General features: G+C 35.3%; 1 protein-coding gene across 1 annotated transcript in view; it reads right to left on the bottom strand.

Moving 5' to 3' along the window:
• LOC141449700 (uncharacterized) overlaps positions 1-19,256 on the bottom strand; it is a 377,448-nt gene that overhangs the window by 243,790 nt on the left and 114,402 nt on the right. Inside the window, exon 2 of the mRNA XM_074119357.1 lies at positions 18,378-18,830. Within this exon, the coding sequence (XP_073975458.1) occupies positions 18,378-18,706 (329 nt within the window). The 5' untranslated portion in view covers positions 18,707-18,830. The remainder of the gene's footprint in view (positions 1-18,377; positions 18,831-19,256) is intronic.

Raw genomic sequence — 19,256 nt, 5'->3', positions numbered from 1 at the left:
TTCAAAATTAAAAGTGCTAGGCCATTTCAAAATCTGGTATTTATTAATCATATTTCAATTTTTTAACTTGTTATCAAAGAGAAAGAAGAGCACGCGATAGGTCATTTTTATGTATTTTTTCATCCCCTTTCTACTAAAAATATTGCCAAGGCAGTAAAGCTAGTATTTTTCTTAATATCGGGAAATAAGTCGTTTTCCGAGTGAATTTTCTAAAAAAAATCAAATGTTAAGAGCTTTAGATGTTCTCAAGCATACACAAAATGGCTTTAAAATAATTTTACATCTGTAACAAACAAGAAGGTTTATTAATTATTTAGTAATTTTGGGAGAGTTGCGTTTAATTACCTAAAAAAATTGGAAACCTCCTGCCACATATTTAAGTGATCAATATCTTTCATGTAAAGGATCAAACTTCCTTAATTTATCAAATAATGCACTTTACTCAACTTGTGAAGCATGTACTGTGCCTTCAATGGTGCCTCCTCTGGCTCGCAAGCCAGGTTAGCCAGGATTATCAACTGATCTCTGTATCTGAGGAAGGCCTTTGCAGGCAAATCTAAAAATGCTCTAGGCCCAATGAGCTAAATTCATTTATTTTTACTTAAATTTTTTCGTTTTCATTTCGAACCAGCCTAAAAGTAATAAACCCATATTAAAATCACCTTTGAATCCTGATGCATTTAAAAATCACCGGAGAAACCTGCAGAATCTCATCTACATCAGTATAACGCCCACAATAGATCTCATTAAAGGTCGCATTTCTAATCTCACGAAAAGAAAAAAAAAAGATTTCTTATCAGCCTGACCTGGCTAACTAGGGGTCAGCCAAAAATAGAATTCAATTGTCTATTTCAAACAGAATATTTACAAATAAATTTTTTTTAAAGGTTATGGGTATAAGATAAAAATAAAATAAATAAAAAAATAAAAGGTTGAGATAAAAGGAAAGGTTGTAAATTTACAAAAGAATGGACAAATATTATAACTCTAAAAATATAATTTTCATTTTTGCATGCTTTCTCTTTTAATAAACTGCTAGTAGTATTAAATCGGTCATTTGGGGCACTCCCGACCTTAAAGCTGTAATATAATTTATTTACAAGTTCCGGTATCAACTTCCAACGGAAGTTTAGTTGAATCCATTTTTATTACACTTCCTCCTTTCATTTAACAATTACATTAGTTTTATGTATTATTTTAATTTATTCATATTATTAAAACGTACTCTAATAATAGAAAACCTCGTTTAAGCTTTATAACAACTAAATATAAATTTATTTTCCCAAAGTATTTATTTTTTCATTTTGTGTACCAATATACAAAGACGATGTAAATGAACACTGACGTATTCCTATTTATATCCCAGCACTTAACATTCAGTTTCCGCAGGTCATCTGATTGCCTGCCAACTCAACTGAGTCATTCAACTTTTATCGGTACTTTATATAATACATTTATTATTATTTTATTATTACTAAATCTGCCTCCTTTCATTAAGGTCGCTTTTACATTAGACGATATTAAATTATGAAATCTAATTGTTTCAGTGGTGTAAGTTTATTTTTAAGTAATGGGCTATCTTTTTCTCAATTTTTATTTTTTTAATCAATGCACGGTCAATAAGAAAGAGCATACATTTCTAATTTGTGCTGAAGTTATATTTGTCCCACTTATAGAGGGAGCTTGCCTTAAACGGTCATGCCTAAGATTACAATCAATATCACGAATCTTATTTTATACATTTTACCATTTCTTTACATTTATACAGTCAACCCTCTTATAACGCGGTTTCCATATAACGCGAAGCTGAAATTGCGACAACCCTCCTATAACGCGGTACTCTTACAGCGCGTTTTCCGTTCCAATAACGTCCCATCAGTTCTTTCCGTGCACCCAATGAAAGATTTTAACTGGATATGTTTATATAAACATTCAAGCTTATCTCTTAGCCATTTACGACATCGGTTTCAGTCGTCTCAGAGCTCTTTCACAGTACGTTTCGTTGGTGACCAATTGTTTGTAAAATTTTGTTGCTGGCATTGTTCTAGCGACAGCGAAGATGCGCAAAATCGCTCCGTGGCACTCAAACGGTTTATTTGTGGTTTATAATTGGACAACATTACACAATACTGTAAGTTGTAACACTACTAATGGTAGTGTTGACCAGCAAGGAACCAGATAACCATCACAATAAAAGGTTAGCAATAACTAGGCCTTTAGGGTGAACAATTATATTGACCAAAACAAGAAAGAAAAAATATACAAGCCTACTAACATAAAGGAAGTATCCTTCACCTAATTGTCTTATATAAAGTAACTAAAAATACAACTTAAATAGCATACAAAATAATATCAAATTCTCCCAACATTCGGGTTAAAAATTAATTTAGGGGTAGTTAGTCAATTAGATACGTGCGCTCTGTCTAATTTTTTCCTGACTGCTGACCAGGCTGACCAATCTTGATTTAAAAGATATGAAAAAAGGCCTAAATTTGGCTAAAGAATTAGAACTACATTTCATTCAAACTGATCGTTCAACGGTGCGCAGCGCAAAGTTTAAAAGAGAGTTAAGAAATTGCTTATCTCCCTATAGAGAGGTTTTAGTGGAGTTAGAAAAAAAAAGCTACACTCGAAAACCAATGTGAAGATGAACCAACTGAGGAAGACATTTTAACGTTAAAAGAAGACGAGTTAGGCAACTCATATTTGACAGCGAGGATGAGTGGAGATAATTTTACAAAAGTCTTTCTTTTTCTTGTTGGAAAACAGTTTTTTAGTTCAGTTTTTGTTTCATTTTTTTTATCATTTCCTTCTATGAACTCTTCAATTCAATAAAAATAATTTATAATTTATCTTGTCTTTTGTATTTTTGGTCTCCATATAACGCGCTACGAATGATGTGATTTGTACTAATTCTGAGTTTCTTATAGCGCGGTTTCCATACAACGCGGTAGAGGGTTTCCATACAACGCGCTACGAATTAGCCTGGTTTGTACAGTTAAATCCGAGTTTCTTATAGCGCGGTTTCCATACAACGCGGTACGCACTCACCGCGTTATAGGAGGGTTGACTGTAGATTGCGCCAGTTAAAAATTTAGTTTGCTTGAATTCAGTTAAATTGTATATTGTTTTTCCGAGGAATTCATTAAAAATATTGATAATGAAGATCTAATTTTGGCTCTTAGATTTTCTCTTCCCTAGGAGCTTCTTACAGTGGTGGAAAGTGTTGCCTGAAAAAGAATTGTCAATGGTCTTAGATGGTATCGCCATTATGTTTTTCTACTTAAATACTGCTTTATATTAACAAAGATAAAATCTGAATTTAATGGTGCTGGAATTTCCAAGGAGATAAAAGGAGCATCAATTTCCAAAGATGTTCCAATAGTCTGAGAGCCATGGGTCGGTATTTCAGGAAATGAGAAGGTGGGTAAGTTGACCCTATTTGGCGTCTATCGGCCATTCATTGGCCTAGTTCTGCTGTTGGTATATCTTTGGGCACATATATATCTACCTAGCTTTCCAATAATGGATTGTTTTACAGTGTAATCCTCAAAAGTTGAGCTTAAAAAGTTGTTTGCACTACAAAATGCTGATTAGAGAATTTTATGCATCTCTTACACTTCTGTTGGTTCTCTTTCTTTACTCGACTTTGTATCTAAAGATACATCGAATTTGCGAGATAATGCAGGAGATAAAATATTGGGCTGTGAAGCTTTGATCGGAACAAAATGGCTGTGGAAGAGCTTAGGACGATTTCCGCCTAAGATTGTTCTTCTATCTCTATGGACTCCTATACACTCTCTAAGGTGACTGAAGTCTTGGACAGGATTGTTATCCAATATTCAGCTATTTTATTTCTTATTGGGGAGTTTTAGGTAGGAGATCAAATCTTGGCTCTTGGATTTTTATTTTTTGGGTGTTCTCTGCGAACTGAATCTTAAGCATCTTACTAAAGATCTATTTTAGTATATTGTATGTTTTCACACCTACGCGATCAATATAAGGTTATAAAAACAATTAATAAATTCCAAAATCAAAATTAATTAATTTTGGGAGGCATTAGGTAGTCTAGAATAGTCTTGGACCTTGGAACAATAATATAAGCTTTTGCTAATATTCTTTACTGCTTCAAAATTTAGTAATTTTTCACAACTTATTTTTGACTCAAATGCTAAGCATTAAATTATTTCGAACTAGTTAAATCATTAAATTAATATTTTTAAAAAGCTTTTGTCTTTTACGGTTCAATACTCCCAACAAAATTATCCTTTATATTTTCCATAAAAAATTAGTTTCATCGTAAAATAATTTTTTGAATTGTTTTTAATATCAGAAAGACAAACTTTATTTTTTGTTTAAGAATGTACATTTTACAACAATACAAGGCAAAAAAATGCTTCAATATTTCAACACTACTGCAGCCAACCTCACATTTATACTAAGTGCTGCATTAATTATTGCATAGTTAGTTCTTTTAGAAGGGCTAAAATAGGTTAAGTGCCTTTTTAATTGTTGTGGATAGAAATTAAAATTTGTTTAACAATAATGTTTTATGATCATCTCTTTTCCAAAATGGTGTGCTTTTTTTCTAAAGCAAATAATTATTATAATTATTCTACATAAACTTCAAAGAACAAGACTTAAGATAATTTTTTATTACTCATTTATAGAAGTAATTTAGTGAAAGTGGGCAATAACTTGTTTGTCAATAATACCGCTATCGATACTGAGTATGGTATTAAAATAAAAAAGATATTATAATGGCTGTTAGTGTTTGAAATGGATAGAAAATATAACATAAATTGGATTGTTAAACCGCAAAGCTCTCTGCAACACTGTCTGCTGCATAAGTTTGTGGTCTGTGAATGGATTACATCATTGACTTGACAATAGAATGCATTACCACTTCCCATCTGGATATCGAGACCACAATTAGTTTGTAATATGAGACTAGCCGAACCTGATTGAATGTCGCCCAAATCGTAGGTGCAGCAGCCCACAACCAAAACTTTCCTGCTATCTAGGGCTTCTCTTGTTTATCTCTAGTTCTAAAAATAGTCACGCTGCAGAAACTTCCGTAAATTTACTAAGTAAAAAGATAGGTTAGTTTAGGAAATCGATCAGGCAAAAAGGAATTTTAAAAATGTTTCGATTAGACATGTATTCTAGAAATATTTCTGAATACCTAGTTCTTTATTAGTCATTGGAAATACGCCTTCTCTCTTCTAAATTCAGTAAAAATAATTTAAATAATAAAAAACAAGTAGAGGCAAGCTTGAGATAGAGCTATAATTACCGTGGACTTTTTTACGCCACCACTTTTTGAAAAAATATCAAGAAAAGTATGTGATTACACGATTCTTAATATTTGATATTGGAGTTTAAAGCCATAGTCCTTCACTTTGATTTAGAGTTACTTGAATTGGAGCTTTGAAAATCAATCAAACAATAAGATAACAACAAATAGTGCTGCGGGATGGGTTTTAGATGGGTAAAACAAATAATTTTGAAATGTACGCGTTTGAGGACCTACAAACTAACTCTTGGGTTTTGACGTTAACGTAAACAACGATAAATTTCTGATGTTGCTGGAAAATAGAAGTGTGTAAAATACTTATAAAAAGTTTGTCACGTCGAATGTCATGTGGATTCGTCAATGATTTATTAGTTTGATTGAGGAATGTTTGTAATAGGTCGGGTAGTTTTGAGTTTTTTTCGTATCGCCTATTTCAGAGTTAGAATCAAAAGTTAGGGAACGTCTTTGGTGCACCTTTGCAGTGAAATAACCCCAAAGAAAAAAGTCGGAGGGGTGTAAGATCTGGCAGTAGATGGTTTCCATACAACGCGCTACGAATTAGCCTGGTTTGTACAGTTAAATCCGAGTTTCTTATAGCGCGGTTTCCATACAACGCGGTAGATGGTTTCCATACAACGCGCTACGAATTAGCCTGGTTGCTGCTATTGGTGATCCGCCATTTCTTTTTTTTTCATAAACTCCTCGACATTAAATGCCTAATGTTCTTCCTACCATGCCATGATGGACACCTCTGTTCGAGAATGCACTTTCCACCCGAAGCCATGCTACTCCCTAATTGGGAAGCGCTTTCTGCCGCAATTTTTTCAGAATGCAGAATCAAACAAATCAAATACTCCTCAACCAAAATCCATTCATATTTTTCAATCCATTGTTCTTCGAAAAAACTTTAGTGGCCTTGATAATTCTCGTGTCCATTATTCCTGTTTTTAAGAGTTTTCTTCCTTATGTTTTAATCAGAATAGCAAAAAATTTTTTGACTTATCTTCCATCAAAGATAATAATTTTCTCCAGCACTAGATTTTCGAATTTCCAGACAAGGTACACTGAGTACTAGAAATCTGTCATCAAATTCAATTAGGACTGTTTTACCAAAACAAAACAAAAAAATGTACAGAGTGATCCATTTAAAACGCACCAATCGCAAATAACTTTTTAGCAAAGCGGAATTTCGAAAAAACCCATGAAGTAAACTATATGTTTTTTTTGGTCTAGTTTACAAATTTTTCACCCCCCGATGCTGTAGCTTCATTTTTCATGGAGTTACGGCCAAAAACCCGATTGGGGTTTTATTAGGACCACTGGTTTTGACAATGATTATGAAAACTACATAAGAAACTGTGAAAAATGACGTTGACCCCGTTTCGATTTCCCTAATATTAGTCGAGATATTTAAGATCAAAGTTACAATTTTATCTATTCGTGAACGGTTTTCAATATTAATTTTCCACCAGAAATACACGTTTAGGGAGGTCCTCTGACTGCGAAAAATGTTATTTGTGACGCTAAGACAAAAATAATAGTAATTGAAGATCTTAAAACATGTAATGTACCTAATGGTTGTGAGTTTGTCAGGATAAATTTGTTTTATCATCAAATATAAGCAATCATCACATCATTTTAATGCACCCAGTATGCAAGAGTTCTTGACCTATGATTACAGTAAGAATATCTTGCCAGGTTGTTGGTCTAATGGTCAAGAGCGTGGCTTTGTGTGGGAGATCCCTAGTTCGAATCCTGAGAGTATGCAGTCATTCTTATTACTTAAAAAATCATAATACTTTTTTAATAAAGTGTAGTCATACGCGGGATTCGAACTGGGGATCTCCCACTTACAAAGCCACGCTCTTGACCACTAGACGAACACCCGCCCATCCCTGGCAAGATATTCTTACCGTAATCATAGGTCAAGAAGTCTTGCATACTGGGTGCATTAAAATGATGTGATGGTTGCTTTTATTTGATGATAAAACAAATTTATCCTGACAAACCCACAACCATTAGGTACATTACATTACATGTTTTAAGATCTTCAATTACTATTATTTTTGTCTTAGCGTCACAAATAACATTTTTCGCAGTCAGAGGACCTCCCTAAACGTGTATTTCTGGTGGAAAATTAATATTGAAAACCGTTCACGAATAGATAAAATTGTAACTTTGATCTTACATATCTCGACTAATATTAGGGAAATCGAAACGGGGTCAACGTCATTTTTCACAGTTTCTTATTTAGTTTTCATAATCATTGTCAAAACCAAGGGTCCTTGTGAAACCCCAATTGGGTTTTTGGCCGTAACTCCGCCAAAAATGAAGATACACCATCGGGGGTAAAAAATTTGAAAACTAGACCAAAAAAAACATATAGTTTACTTCGCGGGTTTTTTCGAAATTCCGCTTTGCTAAAAAGTTATTAGCGATTGGTGCGTTTTAAATGGATCAACCTGTGTAAGAATTTAAGATTAAGATAGTAGATGGGACGGGACCTATGCCCCATGGCACCGCAGCCACAAAAGACTTATTGTGCCAGCCCCTTCTTAGTTCTAGTAAGCGAACCCTCCCCTCCTAAAGAGGTGGAGGACTTTCCCTACTAGTTCTTTTTGCGCTACTATCTCCTTCGGCCTCAACGTTCCAAAGGTTTCATAGCACAAACGTTCGATTGCAACGCAATCGAACAACAGGTGAGAGGCCGTTTCCTCCTCTTCCTGACATAATCTGCACAACGGCTCCGAGCTGATAAGCCCCACCTTGCGCAGATGCTTCTTAAACCTACCGTGCCCCGTGAATAGGCCTGTAATCAGAGTAATCTGATTTCTACCCAAACACAGGGTCTCTTTAGATCTTTGCTTACACAGCCAAGGCATCAAGGTCTTGCTGTGTTTAACCCCAGGACACATCACCCAGTTCTTTTCGTGCTCCCTCCAGATCCACTCTCTGAGAGCCGCACGAGCCGACCCCCTGGTGATCCCCAGGACAGGCTCTGGACCGATGAAAGGAGTGTTAGCTCCATTCCTAGCCAGATAATCCGCTTTTTCATTCCCTTCAATACCCACATGACCCGGCACGCATTCCAACCGAACTTTGTTGTGCCGCGCCAGTAGTTCTAGGGCCTTCCTGCATTCCCAAACCAGGGAAGAGGTCATTCTGAAGGATACGAGAGCCTTCAGTGCAGCCTGGCTGTCCGAAAAGATACGAATCACCCTATTTCTAGGTTCCATCCGCAGGTTTTCCTCAGCACATATTTTAATAGCAAAAACCTCGGCCTGGAAGACTGTGGCGTATCTCCCAAGAGATCTCTCAATGAGTACCTCGGGTTTAACCCCATAAACTCCAGACCCAGTCCCACAGTCCATCTTGGAGCCATCGGTAAACCAAGTACCTCCCTTCCGGTACTGGTCCGTCCAGTTCACCCTCCATTCAGTCCTCGGTTTAATACATACCTGAAATGGAGTCTCGATTCACCCTCCATTCAGTCCTCGGTTTAATACATACCTGAAATGGAGTCTCGAAACTGTATTTAGGACAGATACTGTCCCCTGCCATGTCAATAACCGGCCCAGGGCCGACCTTATCTGAAATACTCATATGGCCAATGCAGGAGCTGATACGCCTCCATTGCCCATTGCTCGCCATTCTGTACGCACTGGCCCTTGCCTCCGCCTGAATAACATATTGAAGCGGAGCCAACCCCAGCAGTACCTCCAGCGCTGCAGTAGGGGTACTACTAAAGGCCCCCGTGATCATCAGACAGGCCAGTCTCTGCACCCTCGCTAGAGCCTTAATTGCCGTCTGTTGTTCAGTCTTTCTCCACCACACCACTGAACCGTAGGTGATGATAGGTATGACTGTACGTGTGTAGAGCCATCTTTGGGCTAAGACCCCATAGGTTCTAGTTATTCCACAAAGGGCCTGTTTCGCCCTTAGTGTGACTTTCTCTATCTGCGCCTTCCAAATGAGTCTCGTGTCCAGAACAATACCCAGATACTTGACCTCACCCGACACATCCAGAGTTTGTGTAAGAATTTACATTAGGTCTTTTCTAATTTTTCATTTTTACGGACAAAATTTGTTCAAAATGGTGAAAAAAGTCGAACAACTCAGAACAATGATTTCTTCTTTTCAAAACAAGTTTTGTTTGTTAATTTAACTTGCCTCATTTCCGCATTACGTTAGAAAGGTTTTAGCATGTCCAAATGATGAAAGCATTTTCCATATCCGTTCTCATATGTAAAGCCAGTATTTCCAATTGATTCTTCTTTTATTTTAAACTATACTTCCTGCTTTTATTTAATACTAGTAAATTAATCCGAAAGTATTTATTATAATATGAAAGTGAACTAACTACTTTCATTTAACAAAATTTAGTTGCATTTTGAACTCGTTGGACATTATCTACAATTTTATATCTTTTTGTGTTTCACTCTATTGAACTTTTCTAATATTAATACTTTTTATGACAGTAGAGACTATCCAGTGCCAACTTGAATAGATTGTTCTTTATTTGTTTGAAAGAATCAAGGTAATAAAATTGCAAGGAAAAAAAGTCACGGTAATAAATAAAGCACGACAAAAATGTTTAAGGAACAGGGCAATTTCAGCGAAATGACGGCGTCTTTTTTAACTAGATGTAAAAGTCATGTATTACCATTTAATGGCTGATATAAATATTTTCTGTTTTAGAAATTAATAGTTTATGGTAATTAAATAAAGTAATTTTTGTTAAATACTCGATTTCAGTATAAAAACCAAATTGCGATTCTCTTGTTGCTAATTTTTTTACAGGGAAGGGATTAGCTATGTGGTTAGCATACTGGACTCCCACGCGGAGATCCCGGGTTCGAATCCAGCTGTGCTGACCCTTAGATTTTCTCTTCCTAGGAGCTTCTTACAGCTCACTGTCCGGTGATGGACAGTGTTGTCTGTAAAGAGAGAACACTGTCCGGAGGCCGGCAGTGCACTGGAAAAAGCTCCGGGCGCCAATAACCAAAGATGTTGACGCGCCTTAAATCATAAAAAAAAAAAAAAAAAAAAAAAAAAAAAAAATTTTTACGATGGCTTCTTTACAAATTGTAAGTTTCAATAAGTAATGTAATTGGACAAAGTAAACGCAGGCAAACTGGCTGTACGACTATTATTTCCTCTTCTCTTAGGTGACTCCAAAACGACCCTAACCAACAAACTCCTCCTCTACAAAGTAGTCATTAGGCCCGATCTTGCTCTACGCCTGCTCCGCCTGGAGCCTGACTTGTAAGTAGTAACATCAAGCAACTTCAGATAACCCAGAACAAATTTCTCAGACTTAGCAACGACGTACTAGAATTGACTCACTCCACGGAGACTGCGTCCATTATCCCTGGTTCACTCCTATATCCAAAATCGTCTGCTCAAACTCCTTTTCATCCTAGACTGCCATCCAAAACCACTATGCCGCGACATAGCCACCAACAGATCCTTCTACAACATACAGACGCGGAAGACTAAAATATAACTACTCTAACTCTCTCGCTAGCTGCAGGTTTTTCCTCTCCTTTTTTCCCTGCATTCCAATCCTCCTCACCTAACTTTTCTCTTTCTTCACTAGTTAAGAAGGTTGAAATGTATAATACATTTATAATTCTGTATTTATTTTATGTTATTACTATAAATAATATGATATTACATAAAATTATTCATTCAAGTAAAGTAATAAAAGATTTTTTTTTTGGAAGCCATAAAAATAATGAATCGGGAAGAATAATCCTTAAAGAAAAACATGTTCGCTAAAGTTGATTTTAGGGATTTCCGAAGTTCGGCTCAGGACGGCTGCTCCCTTCTCCCTCATTCCCCAAAACTCACGTCCCACTTAATTGCTCCAGCTCAACCATTAAATTTTAAAATTTAAGGACTGATGTACACTATGTTGCTACTACGTTATACTTACAGTTGTAAATTTAAGTATTTTAAGAACGAATTAATAATATAATTCAATAAATCGAATTAATAATATTTACTAAAATAATAAATACATATTTTTTAACTCAATGATTCAATCAACTGCAAAAATCAAGCAGGGAATTTTCAAAATTTTACATGCACTTGTACGTTTGTACCAAGCAATTAAACACAGATGTGAACACTACACTGGCCAGGGTCAGACTCTAATAAATACATATTTTTTAACTCAATGATTCAATCAACTGCAAAAATCAAGCAGGGAATTTTCAAAATTTTACATGCACTTGTACGTTTGTACCAAGCAATTAAACACAGATGTGAACACTACACTGGCCAGGGCCAGACTCTAATAAATACATATTTTTTAACTCAATGATTCAATCAACTGCAAAAATCAAGCAGGGAATTTTCAAAATTTTACATGCACTTGTACGTTTGTACCAAGCAATTAAACACAGATGTGAACACTACACTGGCCAGGGCCAGACTCTAATAAATACATATTTTTTAACTCAATGATTCAATCAACTGCAAAAATCAAGCAGGGAATTTTCAAAATTTTACATGCACTTGTACGTTTGTACCAAGCAATTAAACACAGATGTGAACACTACACTGGCCAGGGCCAGACTCTAATAAATACGAGGGTCGTTTGAAAAGTCCGTGCAAAAATAAAAACTACTTAATTTTTTGGGGTAAACCTTTTTTATTTTTCAACATAGTCTCCTTTTAGGCTTATACACTTCGTCCAACGCTGCTCTAGTTTGTTGATCCCTTCCGAATAGTAGGATTTGTCCAAGTCTGAAAAATAGCCAATCGTTTCTGCAATCACCTCCTCGTTTGAATAAAATCTTTTTCCCGCCAGCCATTTCTTCATATTGGGGAACAAATAGTAGTCCGAGCGAGCCAAGTCTGGAGAATAGGGGGGATGTGAAACGAGTTGGAACCCTATTTCCATTAATTTTGCGACCACAACTGCTGAGGTGTGAGCTGGTGCGTTGTCGTGATGGAAAAGGACTTTTATTGTGGGCCAATCGTGGGCGTTTTTCTTGCAGCTCGGTTTTCAAACGGTCCAATAACGATGAATAATATGCACCTGTAATAGTTTTACCCTGTTCCAGATAGTCGATGAGGATTATTCCTTGCGAATCCCAAAAGACAGTCGCCATAACCTTTCCGGCCGAAGGAACGGTCTTCGCCTTTTTTGGCGCAGATTCCCCCTTGGTAACCCATGGTTTAGATTGTTCTTTGGTCTCAGGAGTGTAGTGATGTATCCATGTTTCATCCACAGTAACGAAACGACGCTTAAAGTCCTGCGGATTCTTCTGGAACTGCTGCAAACGATTTCGTTTTTGGTCAAGCGTGAGCAATCGCGGCACCCATCTTGCGGATAGCTTTGTCATGTCCAAATGTTGATGCAAAATATTATGTACCCGTTCATTCGAGATGCCCACAGCACTAGCAATCTCACGCACCTTCACTCTTCTGTCATTACTGTTCATTATTTTTGGTGACTGATTCATGAGTGTGTTCGATTGGCTTTCATCTAGTGATTACTGAGTGAGTGACACTTAGTCCATGTTCAGATAAGACAGAAGACACGCCAATCCTTTAATGATGTAAAATATTACATTGTAAATTGGCCCTGAAGATGGACCTATTCCCTAGGTCGAAAGCTTAGCATAATAAAAATATATAATGACTGAAACTGGCAGTTATTTGTTCATCTTAATACGTAATAGCTAATCTAAGTGAGGAGATTCGATAAGAATTCTAAATTATTAGGAGGTATAAATTTTGGTTCTGCTATCATCACAATGTGCTTCAAAAGCTCCGAGAGTATAATTGCTTAGTATGATGCAAGGTAAATGAGAGTAATTAGGATGCTGGCGAATGAAATCACAGAGGAAGTTGAGAAAAGCGGCCTTGAAAGAGAAGAGCCGCAGTGAGGAAATCTTGAGCAATTAAAAAGAAAAGAAAATGCAACATATTATCTAACTACTAATTCGTTTTAGAATGGGAGACTTTTGACTTAATGTAATACTAATTGAAGTTAGGCAACATGAAGTTTCTCTTGACTTGATAAATAATTCTGTGGTGAAAACTTAAAAAGAAAATAATTCAGTTTTTAACTTACTGTGATCACAACGATTGCACATAATATCTGGCCGTATTAAGGACACAAAATAAATAATTGTGTTAATAAATATTTTAAAGTCTTATTGTTTCCCTGGATAGAGCAGTTACATTTAAACTGATTATTGGGTTCAATGCAGATAAATTGGAAGAACTGGGTCAAACAGCAACCGCTACAATCGGTAAAGCACACCGTGTTTTTCTTTACTGCAAAAATCTCAGAAACGTGTTTAAACAATGCATTTTTTATTGTTTTTCTTCTGAGGATGCAGAAATACAGGGTATCAATATTTGTTCGTATGTGTTTGTAAATAGATAAGTACATAAATTATTATTGTGTATGCTGTTAAAAGATAGTGCTTGTTGCATGTCTTTAATTCAATTTCCGACTGTAATTTCTAGACAGGAAATCTTGGTTATCTATAAAAGAGAATTCATTACAATTATTTTAATCTCTAGCTTCGTCTTCTATTAATTTATTTTCCAATGCATGCCAGTTCATACAAAACTTCTGAACAAAAGCTCCATTTGTCCCCAACTTTTTTAAAAGATTTAATTAATCTCTGTAGCTCATATTTTCTTCTATTACAGAATAAATTAATATAAAATGTTTATTTTAATACTGAACTTATAAAATCTTGATCTGTTCCTCTTTATGAGTGAGAAATCGATGCCGGATTTCATGATCTTGTAACGAAGGAAGGTAACATGCCAAGGCAACATGCGATCTAGCGTATTTCCTATTGAGATAAGGAAATAGAACATTCTATTCGTAAATATCGTATATATTATCATAGTCGCTTATTTTACTGTTGTAAATTATGCTTTCAATCTGATGATTATGGGAAAATAGTATTAAATCAAAACTATTTACTAAATAGCTTACAACATTGTGATATATGGCACTGATGGTTAGGAAGTCTTCCATTCAATTAAACTATTTAAGTAGCCTAGAATGGAACGTTTAAAGACTCTAAAATACCAACAAACAATACATTAAATGTAATTCTGATAAACTATTACGAAACGGAGTCATAAATTAACACGAATGATTGAATTCACTGCCAGTATTGATAACCTTATTTGCTTTTTTTTTTTATTACAATGAAAATATCATTATGGTTTGCTGGCTCAATAAATTCTGTTAGTTATTAAATTTATTTTGCAACATTTCTCTCAATTGCAACATTTTTTTTTTAAAAATACCAATTCCATCACAAGTTTTTATAAATTATTTTTTTACATTTAACTTTAGCTTTGTTATATACAAATCAATATAAATATTATCAACAAGATTTGAAATTGAGCGTTCTACAGCAATATATAGAGAAAACACGTCTTTCTCTATAACTTGGTGGAATGCCATGATTGGAGATGATAGATAATCATGTGCGAATTGGATCGGACGATCCTGTAGTTTGGCGATGAAAATTTAAGAAATAATTATGAATTAACTCGTTCTTGTAGGAGAGAGAGTTAGATTCGTTGGATTAACAAAGTAAGAAAACAAAGTTACAATCAAAGAAAATAAGATCACTAATCTTAAATTACAGCCAGAAGGTCAAGAATGGTAATTAAATATAATTTAATATGATAACATAAGCAGAAAGAGAGAAAAACAAAGAGATAACATTATGAACAGCAACAAGATTTAAAACAATTTAGATTTAAGAATTTTAATAAATTTTAATGATTGTTTTATCTTGCGGACGAGTAAAAAGCTCGTAGCACCAATTGAGCACAATTTACCTATTAAACTATATTATACATAACTGCGCAATTTGCTTCATTGTAAACTTGGTACTAAAGTAAACATGCGGTCACACTTCTGAATTGTTAACTAAAATAATACCGCCTAATTCTTTGCACTTAAAAATTCTACTACTAGAGGACCTAATTAATGAAGTTCTGAAGTAAATATCTGATTTTGACGAAGGATTTTTTTTTAAAACTCGAGCTCAAATTTAGGGGAAATGAACATTAACTTTCAGCAACAGTTAAGACTACCTCCCATTCAAAATAGAACTTATTTTTTAATATCGACTTATTTAACTTCCTGCTCTAAGGACAAAATTTAAATTAAAATATTACATACAAAAATGCATCATTAGAAAAGGTTGTATATTTCTCAAGTCTTCCGAGTTCTTTATAGGTGAATGGAAACTGGGTTTTCAGTGAAAGAGAGCCCAATTGGTCAATTCTAGACCCAATATTTACACTGAATATCTCTGGGATTTCTGAAAACTATTCTACGAAAAGTAAACAAGGATGTTTTTACCTGGAAGACCAGTCTAGATCTCTGAATTGTTAAAAAAGAAGTTGAAAAGCGGATTTTGAAAAAGCGGTCCTGAGAAACGTTTCCGTATTAACTGGCAGAGAAAGTTTCTTTTACGTCAATTGTTTTGGAATAAGTTTTCCAATTTGGAAACGTCTGTTTGAAAGGACGTCTTCATTAGTTAATTGAAGAGGGAAACTATTGCAGATAAGTCCATAAAGAAAGATCACTCTTGAACTTACATGTTGGGTAATGATATTACCATCACCTCCAAAGAGACACCGGTACGACTTTAGTTCTTTGAGCAACCATGTTCAGAAAGTTACCTCCTTTTGACTTACAAAGCCTTATGTGCCCTTGAAGCTTTTACTGAGGTCCGTCACGCGGCAAATAAGCCAATCCCAGCATTCAGGTAAATCGCCCATTTCCGCTAACTGGCGCAGTCCTCATTTGAAGTCTAGCCGTTTACACAGTCTGGCCAGAGGAAAGGTAACATTCTCTTTGCCAGAATACGTTGCAATCGCTGGTTGCCAATGGAAACGTTTATCTCCAACAGACAAGAGAGGGTAATATGCAAAAACCACTGGAATAAAACTTGCAGGGCCTTGAAAAAGGAAAGGTTATTAAAAGGTTTACGACTTGGCAAAATTTACTTCTTTTAAGAGTCCTTGAACATTAACTGAATATTATTTAGAATTTAAAAAAAAATAAACGGCGAAAATGGTATGCAAACACTTAAATTACAGAAATTAATATCAAAGCAGAATGTTAACATAAAGATCGCCGAAATAAAAAGAACAAAAAATAACAGTATTTTGCTTTGATATGAAACTGAAATTTATGAAGCTTCTTGGAAATGGATGTCACTAATAACAATAGATACGAAAGAATGCAATAAAATTCTACATAAATTTAATGGGATAAAATAAAAATATTTAGCCTTAAAAATTTATGATACCATTAAGAGAAACCGTAAAATTTTTTTACACACACAATTTCAGTTTTAATGATAATTTATTGAATTCTGGTATAATGTTAACTAAAACTTTATTTGCTATTCTTTACAAGAGGGCATAATGTACGATATATAAGGGTATAAAGTAGATTAATTAGCGATTTTTTTAAAAATAATAATTGATAATTAAAATGCCCTGAGAAATTAATTATTAAAATTAATTATCAAAGCCCAATTATCACATTAAAAAGTGAAAAAAGATTACTAATCAATATTTATTTTGTTCTTTTAATTAAAAAGTACTTGTTTTCTTTAACTCTGCAAGCAAGTAATAATAATTATTTATTCGAGTAATTTGAGCCTCAATCTATGCTTGAAAATGAAACTGAACGATGACCGTTTGGTTCTTACTGCCAGAACATTTCAACACAATCGACTTTAGGCTTCTGGTAAGGGCTACGGAAAAAAATGGCGAAAAGCCCGAAAGTCGCTGGAGATCATCAGTTGGATGCTGGAACTTGTTATGTCGTTTAGCGATTTTTGTCATAAGGAACTTGAGACACTGGGTGCCCGTGTACGAAACCCTAACCTAGACAAAGTAATGCTGAAGTGTAGCACAATCACGGTCTGCAGCAGCTCCTAGACTACTAGAAAATACTAGAACCCAAAATGACGTACAAAAGAATTGTTCTCAAAGAGTTGCTAAGTTCTGGTGAATGGCAAGAGAATTGTCTTGACTACCATCAGCTGGGTGATGCCGCTAGTGGCTTCTGCAGCCGGAGAGTTCAACGGGTGGCTCCACGATTTTTTTTGGCACAACCCGATTATCTGGCTCATCGCAATGATGTAGCCAAGGTGGTCTACCAGTTAATTGCAGGAAATCGGGGGCTGGTGTAGCAAAAGTTCTATACTTCAAATGCAGGCCGGAGCTTAGAAATGGTTATCCTCTGTGCATCATCAACTAACTACCTTTAAGTTTTAGGGGAGGAAGAAAAGTATACCGAACTAGGGTACGAAATAAAGAAGCTGAGGGAAGTATGGTATGTCCAGGTAGTGACTATAGTTCTTTTGGCTACAAGTATAGTTCCATTGGAACCCATAAAGTAGCTAAATATTTACATCCAACTCCTAAAAGCGATGAAGATTATGAAAACGAGCCACATTGAACGTAAACTTCTTAGGTGACCAATAATAGTAAACAAGTCCGCTAAAACGTACTTAGTAATTAATATAACAGAGGATATCTGTGATATGTCAAGACAACAATGATAAAACTTTTTGATTAATAAGAATAATTTATAATTTTAATGGGTAAGAATAATTATTAATTCATTATTAATAAGACTAATAAGGATAAAAGGTCCATCACTTTTACAATTTTCAAAGATGGAAGAGAATAAGTTACAAACTTCTAAGAACGTGCTCTAAAACTTCAGGTTGAAAAAGTATTTTTAATTTCTTTAAAACTCTCTAATTTCAAAGTTTTGTATTCTTTGAAGTTAATTAAAATGAACAGAAGTTCATGTTTATTTCACATATTTTTTTTGATTAATAAAAGGGAAGGAACTGAGATATTAAGACGTAATTTTCTTGCTTAAATATAGTGGATGGTTTTTATGAAAGGATGGTAATTTGTGCGACAAGAAGGCTAAAGATTTTATTTCACTCTGTATTATCTAGAGTCCGGCGATATATAGCATACATTTACAATATAAAGAAAGATTAGTTTAGCAAAACTATTCCAAAAGTTTGGATTTTCCCACCTTTTGAGTGTAGGATGTTTAGCTGGTCCGTTAGTGATGATCTTGTGTTTGTTCTTGTCCTGAGACTGTTGAGTAGCATGGGTGCCGGCCACTTCGCCGCCAAGCACCGAACTCAAACTGCTGGCGCTGCTTTCGCCAGATATTGTTGAGCTTTTACTAGTTGTTTTGATTATTCTCTTTGGATGGCCATTTGTAAGATGATCGGCAGGAATTGTGTTTGGTGTATTATTATTTGCTGTAGGTGGATCTAAATCCAATTGCAGATGATTAACTTTAGTTGGTACAGGAGGAGGTTTTTCCTCTACCGAGGGCACCATGTAAGAAAGCATGGCGTCCTCTAAGGACGGATAGCACTGCCGGGATTAGGGGGTGCGAAGGCGCTCAAACGCGGTAGCCAAGTACTACCAGCGGTACTCGCAGCTCATCATCGGTGCCCTTCCAACATCACTCGGCCTGTAACAAAACATAACATTATCTTAATAAGTTAGACTCTCTATCGTTCAATGAGTGGTAAAGTACACAGGGAAATGTAAATTATTCGAATAAATGTTGAGCACATAGGAATTAAAACTATACCTCGTAAAGTAAATTTTAAAACACCAGAATATATTGACCCTTGAGTGGCTGCGCTACGATATCTTTGGAACTTTGAGGCCATAGGAGATTGTGGCACAGAAGTAACTGGTAGGGAAAGTCCTCGTATTCCAAATAAAACTACCGAGCTGAATAATAGTGTCTAAAATGAGTGTTAGCAATGTAGGAAGAAGGTAGCGAGTAAAGTAAAGGTTTTATGTTGAAGCTTCGAGCGAAGGATGACATGTTCTTTTCTAGAAAATCGATCCGCCTCTGGCCTCTAGAACCTTTTAGTCAGTGTCTACG

This window comes from Rhodnius prolixus, unplaced genomic scaffold (genome assembly GCF_049639745.1).
Source record: "Rhodnius prolixus isolate KJV_2025 unplaced genomic scaffold, Rpr scaffold_2, whole genome shotgun sequence".
NCBI classification, from domain to species: Eukaryota; Metazoa; Arthropoda; class Insecta; order Hemiptera; family Reduviidae; genus Rhodnius; species Rhodnius prolixus.
This window is presented reverse-complemented; position numbering and strand designations above follow the sequence as displayed.